At 36.3% G+C, this 12172-nt stretch overlaps 1 protein-coding gene across 1 annotated transcript in view; it reads left to right on the top strand.

Moving 5' to 3' along the window:
• Positions 1 to 11711, top strand: part of Prkra (protein kinase, interferon-inducible double stranded RNA dependent activator) — an 18502-nt gene extending 6791 nt beyond the window's left edge. Inside the window, exons 4-8 of the mRNA XM_013030850.1 lie at positions 1730 to 1808; positions 3116 to 3233; positions 4038 to 4132; positions 8879 to 9053; positions 11086 to 11711. Coding sequence (XP_012886304.1) covers positions 1730 to 1808; positions 3116 to 3233; positions 4038 to 4132; positions 8879 to 9053; positions 11086 to 11243 — 625 coding nt within the window. The 3' untranslated portion in view covers positions 11244 to 11711. The remainder of the gene's footprint in view (positions 1 to 1729; positions 1809 to 3115; positions 3234 to 4037; positions 4133 to 8878; positions 9054 to 11085) is intronic.
• Positions 11712 to 12172: the final 461 nt, after the last annotated feature.

Raw genomic sequence — 12172 nt, 5'->3', positions numbered from 1 at the left:
AAAAAAAAAAAAAAAGCTCAGAGACAGTGCCCAGGTCCTGAGTTCAAGCCCCAGGACCAGCCAAAAAAAAAGAAAAAGCCGAAGTGGGGCTGTGGCTCATGTGGTAGAGCTCTAGCCTTGAGCACAAAACTTCAAGGACAGCACCTAGGCTCTGAGTTCAAAGCCCCCAGTCATCAAAAAACAACAACAAAAAACTAACCAGTGCCATGACCACCTTCTAAATAAGTACTTGTGGAGACAAACCTTGTATCTAAACGTTGTTTCTCAGGAGATACACATTTGATTTATGAGAGCTTTCAAGACATGCCCAATGGCCTGATAAATTTTGAGCTTTGCTACCAGTGGCAATGGCTATAGTTTTTTCTGAAAGTTTTGAGCACATTTATAGAAATGAGTATATGATGCTTTATTTTATCACTATAAGAAGGCTAACAAACTTTATATATAGTAAATAACCTGTAATCAGGCCCTAATTGGCTTAATTTTTTTTTTTTTTGCCAGTCCTGGGACTTGAACTCAGGGCGGCCTGGGCACTATCCCAAGCTTCTTTTTCTCAAGGCTAGTACTCTCCCACTTGAGCAACAGTGCTCCCTTATGGGCTTTTCTGTTTATGTGGTACTGAGGAATTGAACCTAGAGTTTGATGCATGTAAGGCAAGCACTCTACCACTAAGCCACATTCCCAGCCCTTGGCTTAATTTTTGATACAAACTTTCTCACTTCTCCATTACAACTACTTAGGTAGCTTGAACATGCAGCATTATAAGTGAATACTTAACATCTCTTAAGCTTATATAATATGTAAACCTGGAAGTTCTGGCAGTTGCAAAAAAAATAAAGCCTTGAAATGGCAATAAATTTAGTCTTTACTTACGTGGTAATAGCCTTGGCATGCAGATTATTGTGCATTAGGCACATATCTCACAAGTAACTAGTAATTTCAAACTACCTAGAAGAGATTGTTCTCTTTTTCTCTAATCATAAGCACCATATACAGAAACTAGATTCACTCAGGCCTTCAGGTTTTTAAATCTTAGTGAATTTTCTTAGCCCTGAGCAGATAATGGGACAAACAGATCTCTCTGCCGTAGTTATCTGAATGAAAAAAAATATATGAGTTGTGTTTTCCACATTACTAAATTTTCCTGGCTACCAGTCTTCCTTTTTGTGTAGTTCTAATCATAGTGTGCTTTAAATACACTTCTGCTGAACACCTGTACCAAAGCCTGTGTAAGAAAACATCAAACTTGCCGCCAAGGAGCTACAGTACATCTTGATTGCTAAATCACCCTTTCATCATTCTCCCAACCCTACCTTTTCTTTTACAGGTGTCTTCAAGAATGTTTAATTTATAGCCAATTTTCTTAAGAAAGTGTCAAACAGAGTACTAAATGGAACTGGGGACATAGTGTAGTGGTAGAGCTTTCACCTACCATATGGAAAGCTTTGGGTTCAATTCCCCAGCACTGAAGAAAAAACAAAAAACCCAAAGAAACAAAAGAAAAATGTTATAATGGTTCAGAGGAGTGAGATTAAGATCCATTGAAGTTAAAATAGACTACTTAGAAGTAACATTAGATATGTTACTTGGATGATGATCAAGTTCCTATTTGAACAAGGTGGAGAGAGACATCCTATGTATGAGAAATAACAAGAATAGGTCATTTATTGTTGTCTTTTTAGTAATTTGGAAGAAATGATTTTAGTTAATAATACTTAAAACCCATTAGCTTTGCAGTTCCTGACCCCTTACTGCCTGATCCGTCAAAGCAACCAAAGAACCAGCTTAATCCTATCGGTTCATTACAGGTAAGTTGTAGAGTTTCTCTGTGCTTAATATTTTGTCTACTGACAAAAGATACAATAAATTGGCAATACCACATGCTGAGATAAGTTAACTAATATTTTAAACATAAAATGGTGAAGTACTGTGGTTTCTGAGTTAAAATTATTAGATTTTATAGCATTAACTTGATATTATTTTCCTATATATGTTTTCGATTTTCTTCCATATACCTTATTTGCCTTTGTTTTGTAAAATTGTCATTGAAAATCAATGAATAGAATATTTTATATTTGAAGAGTATTTCTTAAGCCTGGTGCTGGTGGGTCATGCCTATAATCCTAGATACTCAGGAGGCTGAAAACCTTAGTATCATGGTTTAAAGCCAGCCAGGCAGATAATCAGAGACTCTTATCTCCAATTAACCAGCAAAAAGCTGGAAATGCAGGAATGGTGGGGTGGTTTAAGCAATAGGGCACCAGCCTTGAGTTCAAGTCCCATTACTGGTACACACATGTGCACATGTGCTGGGACACACACGTACACACAAGTATATTTATTCCTTGTCTCTTTGGTGACAGACTTCTTTCTATTTCTGTTGAGACAGAGGCTTTATGAAAGAGCCAAAGTCAAGTAACTTAACCTAAGAAAAGTGAGGTAGCCCACTTATTTGCTTACTAAAAAAAAAAGTAAAAAGGAATACATTCACATCCCACATACATGGATACACACATACAAAACACTCTTGCACACACACTCTCACTCCCTTTCTCTCTCTCCCTCTTAGCTTTAAATTTCTGCATGTAGAATATCCTTCTTGCAGATTATCAATGTGCTCTGTTGGACCACTCTTTTCCTCATTATCCAACCAATCACTCACTCTGTGAGTGTAGTTTTCTTCACCTCCTAAGTCTCTGTTCACTGTATCTGTTCCTCACCTGCTCTTGATTGAATGCCGTTAGTCAGACATGGGTCTAGAAGAAGTCCATACCTAGATGGGGAGAAGCTTTTGGAACTGAGAACAAATGTCTTCTCTGCTATTGACTTGTCTTTCTTGTTGAAATCTGATATCTGTTATTATGGCTTAATAGAAAAAATTCTTTTCATCTCACAAAATTGCTTCAGTTATGGTATTATTCTATGCAGGGCATATAAAGTATGGAAGTATCTGTGGGAAATACAGGGCCTTTCCTCATTTTTCAATCATAGAATGCCATTATTCCTTTCAAACAAATGATGAGATATGGGATCAAAATTAAGAAGGAATACCATTTATGTGATTGAGTCATTGTGCAGTTAAAGTTACTATTAAAGCCTAATCTCAATTTTATAGGAACTGGCTATTCATCATGGCTGGAGACTTCCCGAATATACCCTTTCCCAGGAGGGAGGACCTGCTCATAAGAGAGAATATACCACAATTTGCAAACTAGAATCATATATGGAAACTGGTACTTATTTTTTTTAAGAAATTAGACACATTTGAATGATTTTCAGATAATGAATGACCATGAGATTTCTGTCATAGTATCTTTTAAAATATATCTTGGGAATAATTGATGTGCTTCTTTTCTACTGTCTCTAACTTCCTATGGTTGAAGAATATAAATATTAAGTACAAGAATACTTGTGTTTCCTAATTTGATGTTTTTAAAAAATCAAAGGTTAATGGAAAGGTAGACAAATGATTGACTCAGTATCTTAAACTTCTATATTGATGTTTTTCCTGACTTAAAACAAAACAAAAAGCAGACAAAAACCTGGTGACTCATTCCTACAGTCCTATCTTCTCAGGAGGCAGATACTGGTAGAATCACAGTTTGTGACCAGTCCAAGCAAAAATTTAGCAAGACCCTATCTCTACATGCTGGGAAGTATGTTGTTTACATTTGTAGCCCTAAGCATGTGGGAGGCAGAGACAGGATAATCATGTTTGAAGCCTAATCTGTGCAAAGTTAGGAAGATCCTATCTGAAAAACAAACTAAAAGCAAAAATAAAAAGGCTGGGGTATGGCTCAAGTAATAGCTTGTCTTGCAAACATAAGTCTGAGTTTAATCCCCAGCATTGCAAAAGTAAATAAATAAAATTAAAAAACTAAAATAATACTTTGATTCTCAATAAGATTAAGTATTATGAATCCTAAAACTCTCATAGGAAACCATGAGGTATCCACTAATTAATTAAACTCAATGCTTTATACATTTGTTCAACCTTTATGGATTACTAATCTATTTTTGTTTTTGTTTTTGTTTAGGAAAGGGGGCATCAAAAAAACAAGCCAAAAGAAATGCTGCTGAGAAATTTCTTGCCAAATTTAGTAACATTTCTCCAGACAACCACATTTCTCTAGTAAGTAATTATCTGTCAGTTATTATGTTACTGTGATTAAGCATCTCTTACTATAGAAAACTATCCTTGATTTCTTATGGAATAGATATGACAGAATTACAACTTTTTAAAAGATCACCATTGTTCAGTTATATACTTCTGCAATTTTAGCTTCTTCCTATATATAATCCTGAGTTATAAGAGTGACCAAGAGAGACACAGTAAATTCAGAATAATAGGATGGTATCTAAAAGTGATAGTTGACTGAAAGTATGGCTCAATGATAGAACTTGTACTTAGCATGCATGAGGTGTTGGTTTGAATCTCAAGGACTTAACTAAGAAAGATAAGACCGTAATACATTTAAGCTTTAGAGTAACAACACATTTCCATTTCTTTGTTTGTGAATTCACTTATCTTCTCATCAAGAATCATTTAGTCACTGTATTCCAGGTACTGGGATACAGTGAATAACTAGTTCTTTTCTTTAAGAAATGTATAGCCTGCTGAGCATTGTTGGCTCATGCTTATAATCCTAACTACTCAGGATCTGAGGATTGCAGTTCACAGCCAGGCGAGGCAGAAAAGTCTGTTAGACTCTTATCTCCTATTAATTACCAAAAAGCCAAATGTGCAGCTGTGGTTCAAGTGATGGAGTGCTAGCCTTGAGCAAAAGAAGTTCAGGGGCAGTGCCCTGGCACTGAGTTCAAGCTCTAGGATCAGCACAAAAGAAGAAAGAGAAAGAGAGAAAAAAAGAAAAGTATAGCCTACTGTAAGGTGAAAGTATGCTATAGAATGGTCCTGGAGAATGATGTACGAATATGGACAACAGCATCTCACCTTCTATAGGATGAGAATGGGGGAAAGATTCTAGAGATAAGGAGAAGTATGTGCAAAACTCCTGGAGTGGAGCATCACGCACAGTCCAAGATCCCTCAGTGAGATGGTATGTCTCAAGCACAGTGTTAGAGGGAAGGAATCTCAAATAGTAATGCTAGAAAGACAAAAAGGGATGACACCTTTTATGGACTATTAAATTAAAGAGATTGTTCTTTGAGTAAGTTAAAGTAATTAGATAATTTTAACCTGGGACAGGCTCTAATTTGTAGGTTAATAATGAAATCAGTTGACTGGATTATGTGAGTAAATGAATATTAAGATCAGAGGGACTGGCTAACTAGCTGTTAGAGAAGACAAATGAGAAATAGTAACCTAAACTAGGTGGTGTCAGAGGAAATGGAAAGAAATGACTAGATTTTTAGAAAAATGAAGGAAAGGAACATGGTAATAGATTTGATGTAAAGGGGAAAACAGATGCTTTATTTTTACAGCTGAGAGATGGTGGCAGTCTTTACTAATGGTAAACACAGACTAGGAGGGCAGACTATATGTTGAGATTGAAGTAAGTATGGAATATCCAAGTGGAGATATTGAAAAGGTAGCTGAGACAAAATATAGGAGAATCAATATTTAGGAGATCAGTATGGATCATTACTCTATGTGATGAAACATGTTTGTAAAATATTCAGTAACACATTAAGATAAGGAAGGCTAGTTTTATAGACAAGGATATTTCATAGTTGATAAATATATGACTACACCTAACCCAAGGAAAAGAAACAGTTCTTTTAAAGTGTAACAAAGGTACATGGTTACATGGTTATTAGTTAGGATTCATTAATCCTACTAGTAAAAAGCATACAGAATATCAAAATCGTGGTTACATGTTTATGCCTATCACAAAAAAACTGAGAATGCCCAATAACATCATATTCACTTGACCTTGTTATAGAAGTACCAGCCAATGTAATTAGAAAAGTGAAAAACAATAAGAAATTGGAAATGAGAGGAGATATAAATGATTTTTCATTACAAATAATCTAATTGTATCCCTGTAAAATCCTAGAGATAAACTACTAGAAACAGTAAGAGAATTCATCAAGGCAACCGATCATGCAGTTAATATACAGAATCAGTAACTTCCATATACTAAAGTCATGAAGGTAAAAACTAAAATAACTACAAATGGAAGATTAAAAGGTTAAAAAATTAATTATTATTCTGGGAAGAAGATTGAAGATGGGTAGAGGTAAGGCTAAGACTGGTTTTATACTTCTGCACTGTTTTTTTTTTTCTTTATATGGGTGTCATTTTACTAACAAAATTTAGAAAGTCTGATATTATCCTCACTTTACAGAAAAATGCAAATAACTTTAAAAAGTATACTAGAAAAATAATAGTTTTCTGGGCTGGGAAGGTAGCTCAGTGGTAGAGTGCTTGCCTTGCATTCATGAGGCCCTGGGTTTGATTCCTCAGCACCACACATGCAGAAAATGCCGGAAGTGGTGCTATGGCTCAAGTAGTAGAGAGCTAGCCTTGAGCTGAAGAGCTGCGGGACAGAGCCTAAGCCCAGAGTTCAGGCCCCATGACTGACAAAAAAGAAAAAATCCACAGATAAATGCACCCAAGTACAAAGTACATCTTATTGCAGTATTGTTTGCAAAAGTGGAAAACTAGAGACAACCTAAAAAGACGATCTGGAGACTTAGATAAATGTCATATAAAATGAACAAGATACGAAAAGTTCTCATTTTCATTTAATAAGATGGTGTGTGTATCCAAACAAAAACTATGGAAAGTTACCAAAGAAAAGTTTTTAACAACAAGTACTCCTGGGTTGTAGAACAGAGGTCTTGGAGGAAGGGAAAATGAGAAAGAACAATTTTATTCTTTATTATGTATTTGGTCAGATATCATATATATTTTCCCTTGTAAATAAATTATGTTTGTTTTTTACCTTTTCTTTTTCCTATGCTGGTTATGGAATCCTGGGATATGCATGCAACCACTCTACCAATATGCTATACTTCCAGCCCCCCCGCCCCAAAAATAATATTTTTAAAACTTGATCCAGGAAAAGAAATTTTAACTTAGAAAATTTAACGAGTGGTGGGGCGCTGGTGGCTCATGCCTGTAATCCTAGCTACTCAGGAGATCTGAGGATCGCAGTTCAAAGCCAGCCTGGGCAGGAAAGTCTGTGAGACTCATCTCCCATAAACCACTCAGAAAACTGGAAGTGGCACTGTGGCTCAAGAGGTAGAGCGCTAGCCTTGAGCTGAAGAGCTGAGGGACAGCGCCCAGGCCGAGTTCAAGCCCCACAATCAACCAAAAAAAAAAAAAGAGAGAGAAAATTTAACAAGTTATTTGACTATATATCATAGCTATGTATAGGATCTTTTTTTTTTTTAGAGCAAATGTAATTTTTTTTTTATTGTGAAAATACTGTACAGAGGGGTTACAATTACATGGGCAAGATAATGAGTACATTTCTTATCAAGCATCGTAGCCTCCTCCTTTGTTTCCCCTTCCCATCCCTTCCCAACCTCTCCTCCCCCGCCCCCTCACACAGTGCTCCCTGCCCCCCTCCTCCACCAAAGTTGTAAAGTTTGTTTTCGACATAATGACTTGTACTTCTCATTGTTGCAATGGGTCCATCTGTATCCTTATTTAAACAATTTGTTTTTCCCCTTCCCCTCCACAAATTATACCAACATCAAATACAGTGAAAGCAGGGGTGATACCATGGGGGGAGGGACATACAAAGCAACAAAGAAATCATCTTATAAATGTGTTAGAAACAATCCCATGAAAGAAAAAAAAACATTTGAATACATATCTTAGGGTTCATTTCCCTAACATCAATTTATCTGACCTTTTCTGCTTGACTCAGACATATACTAGATATTGCAGATGAGGGAAACCATGGGACCTCTGTTTCTTTGGGCCTGGCTTACTTCACTTAATAGAAGTTTTTCCCAGTCTTTCCATTTTGTATAGGATCTTTTGAAAATCACTTTATTTCTGTCATGTTCATTGATAAGATTTACTTCAGAAAGTAGTTATGTTTAATCATAGAGTGGGAAAGCAATTTGAGAACCATAAACTAACATGGAAATATAAATCAAGAACAGAGATGAAAAGAATAGAGGGGAGAATAACGGAAAGAGGAAAGAGAAAGGAATAAAGGAAAGAGAAAGAAAAAGGAAAAGAAAATAAACTAGGTCCTATGAAATACTTGTGATAAGAACTATCTGCTATTCATTTGAACAACTCCTCGAACCCATCTCTTACTCTTCAGCTTTTCTACAGTTATTGTTTTCCACCCATAGCAGTCAATTATAATGTTTGTTATTTAATATAAAAAAACATAAACATGTGGAAGTTGTTTCACATTTTAGTTTGTAGCTTGCTGCATTGGGCAGATTCAGTTATTTGCTAATGTACTCATGGTGCTCTCAAATATCTTTATACCTTTCAGTGTGACTATTAGTTTGACAAAGAAAACTTTGTACTATATAAAAGTCTGGGTTTTGCTTGCTTATTTGTTTTTTGTTTTCCCTGATGTCCTGATGGCCATTCTAACTCTCCAGATGTGCCTCTTAGATAAAAGGCATCAACTTGGTCAACAGGAAAGGAGAGGAAACAATACATTAAAGGTCTCCACAACTCCAACACTAATGTTGGTATATAAAGTATTTTTAAATACAGTATATTCACTTTGTGTTTTTTAAAATTTTTTCTTAATATCGTATTTGTTAAGTATATGTACCTACTATTGTTTTCTAGTTTGAATTGGAAAAATAACTAAATGGCACTTATTTAAACATGCTTTATGAAATACGTAAATACTTAATAAATGCTTTTAGTTATGCTGTAACTGGTGTTGGAACACAGTCCTGGTTAAGAGCGTGAATTTTTCTTTCTCAGACGAATGTAGTAGGACATTCTTTAGGATGCACATGGCATTCCCTGAGGAATTCTCCTGGAGAAAAGATCAACTTACTGAAAAGAAGCCTCCTTAGCATCCCAAATACAGACTACACCCAGCTGCTAAGTGAAATTGCCAAGGAACAAGGTTTTAACATAACCTATTTGGATATAGGTATGATGATTTATCCCATGACATGTTTCTTACTAAAATGTGTTTGAGACACAAAAGTTTTTATCATAATTCATTTTATTAATTTAGCAATCCAACAATATTAAAGCCAGCTAATTACTAGAGCAGAAATATGTGTGTGTGTGTGTGTGTGTGTGTGTGTGTGTGTGTGAACACATATAAATAGCCAAGCACCGATCTAAGGATGTTACATGTCTCAACTAACCAAATTCTCTAGTGAAGTAAGTTCTATTACTCTGTCTGTCTGTATGTATGTATTTTGTGCTGGTCATGGGGCTTGAACTCAGGGCCTGAATGCCATCCTTGAGATTTTTTGCTCAAGGTTTACACTCTACCACTTGAGCCACAGCTCCACTTCAGGTTAGACAGGAAGTTTGAGACCAGCCTGTGCTGTACAGCAAGGCCTGTCAAGAAAAAGAAAATGTAATAGCAAGTGTCTGTGAGAATGGAGAAAAGCTGGAGCTTCCTATATTGGTGGGATGTAAAATATTTCAGCTACCATGGAAAAAGTTTGAGAGTTCCTCACAAATGATCATATTTTTCAGCAACCGTACTCCTAGCTATATACTCCAAAGAACTGAAAACTAACATTCAAACATCTCCAAACATCTACATACAAAGCAAGACTATTTACAAGAGTCAAAAATTGGAAGCTGGGCACTGGTGGCTCATGCTTGTAATCCTAGCTACTCAGGAAGCTGAGATCTGAGGATCACAGTTCAAAGCCAGCCTGGGCAGGAAAATCTGTGAGACTCTTATCTCCAATTAACCACCAGAAAACCGGAAGTGGCACTGTGGCTCAAGTGGTAGAGTGCTTGCCTTGAGCTGAAGAGCTAAGGGATAATGCCCAGACCCAGAGTTCAAGCCCCAGGACTGAACAAAAAAAAGAAAAGGAAACAGTCCCAAATGTCCATCAATAACTAAGTGGATACATTATGAAACACGCAGTGATGTTATTCAGCTATAAAAAGGCATGAAGTTCTAATATGTGTTACAATATAGAGTAACCTAAAAAAATTGCTAAGTGAAAGAAGTCAGACACAGAAGGTTGCATATTATATTATTCTGATTACATGAAATAGCCAGAAAAGTTTAATCCATAGGAAGAAGATGAACAGGACACAGTTGGTAAATGCTAGGGGCTAGAGAGGCAGCAATCATGTGTGACTGCTAGTCACACATGTATTCAATGCCACTAAATTGTTTAGTTTAAAATGGTACATTTTATATGAATTTTATTCAACTAAACAAAAACCAAAATGAACCTAGCTGCTAGAACTAGAGAGCTCTTTATTCATTAAATAATCCCATTGGGCCTTGCTATTTTTCCAGTACACTGACTAGTTAGAATAATAACATTATTCATGACCAGAGTAAGTCATGCCTTATAGTTGAATTTTGCTTCCTCCCCTTGCCTCATTTCTCCATCTTTAGTAAATGATTTGTCAATTGATGAGAACAACATTTGTTTCCTAGATTTTAGTGGTATTCTATAATATCATAACTCAGGCTGTGCATACTTTTAAAACCTAAGAATATGAAGGCCAAATTCTTTTCCTGAACCAGGTTATTTCCTGTTTCAGATAGCTCCTGAACATTACTTCCTTATGGAAAATACAATCTATATGATCCTCTAGCAAAAGGTTCTTAGCCTTTTAAAAATGTTGGTGTGGTTCAGTGGTTTACAAACACTATTCAACTAGTCCTATTAAAGTTGCTTAGAGTTTCTTTCACATTCAGGAACCAGCCATCTCTGCCCTCCCTACCTTTCTGATCGAGAGGGCTAGTAGGAGGCCTAGATTTCTGCATTTCTTTCAGGTTCCCTCAGGTTTTTATGAAGCACAATTTGAGCCCTGAGGAAGTTGAGTCATTGTTTTGTCTGTTGTTTTAAAATCATGACAAAGATGATGAATGAATGGAATCATGTATCATAGATGCTTGAAGAGGAAGATAATACTAAAAACAGGATCTGCATATTTGGCACTAATCATTATGTTTGCTTGTGTCATTACAGAAGAACTTAGTGCCAACGGGCAGTATCAATGTCTCGCTGAACTATCAACCAGTCCTATCACAGTCTGTCACGGCCTGGGAATCTCTTGTGGCAATGCACAGAATGACGCAGCTCACAATGCTCTGCAGTACTTGAAAATAATAGCAGAAAGAAAGTAAACTCGAGGCAACTTAAAAAGTTACACATAAAAAGCTCCTCCCTCTCACCATTTCCCAAGCAAAGCATTTACTGTAATGTGAGTTTGTTGTTTCCAAATCTTTTCAGATTCCATCAACATCCCAGATCAGTTATCTCCTCCTAGTTGTTATTAAACTCTTTTTAATAGCTTCAACTTTGTATTGGCATATTGTATTTATAAAGTTTGTACCACAAGACAGCATGTGGTGCCAATTTTACAGGCCCAAATACAAGAGGAAGAAACTGCATGTTTAATGAAGAATACAGCTATTGCTAGCAACAGTATTCTGGTGCTTAAACTTTTTTTCTGCAAGGCTTTGTAAAGGGAATTCAAAGGAAGCTCTTTAAGTGTTGAGGCTTTTGTTGAACATCATTCCAAAATTTCAGGGAATTCGATTGGTCTGCTGTGTATTTGAAACCATGTAATAAAGAGCTGTTGTGATAATGAGGTTCTGCTCATTTTATTAAAGAGCTAGCCATTAGTGTATGGCCCTGGTTCTTTTTAGGCATTCTTAGGAGTATTTTAATGTAAGACTGTAATTTACATACTGTACTTACCTCTAAAAGCCAAAGATAAAGGAACCTATGACCAAAGCAAAATTTGCAGACATGCACATGATGCATCAGTTTCTTAATGATTTTGCAATGTATTTTTCTCTGACATAAAGATGAATTAGTAGTTGAAAGAGCATAAGAAGAATTTTTTTTTTTGTCATGGGGCGTGAACTCTGGATCTGGCTGCTGTCCCTGAGCTCTTCAGCTCAAGGTGAGTACTCTACCACGTGAGCCACAGTGCCACTTCCAGTTTTATGGTGGTTAACTGGAGATCAGAATCTCACTTTCTTGCCTGGGCTGGCTTTGAACCATGATCCTCAGATTCAGTCTCCTGAGTAGCTAGGATTACAGGTGT

Source organism: Dipodomys ordii, unplaced genomic scaffold (assembly GCF_000151885.1).
Source record: "Dipodomys ordii isolate 6190 unplaced genomic scaffold, Dord_2.0 Scaffold5, whole genome shotgun sequence".
Lineage (NCBI taxonomy): Eukaryota > Metazoa > Chordata > Mammalia > Rodentia > Heteromyidae > Dipodomys > Dipodomys ordii.
Note: the sequence above shows the minus strand (reverse complement) of the source record. Positions and strands in the feature narration are given on the sequence as shown.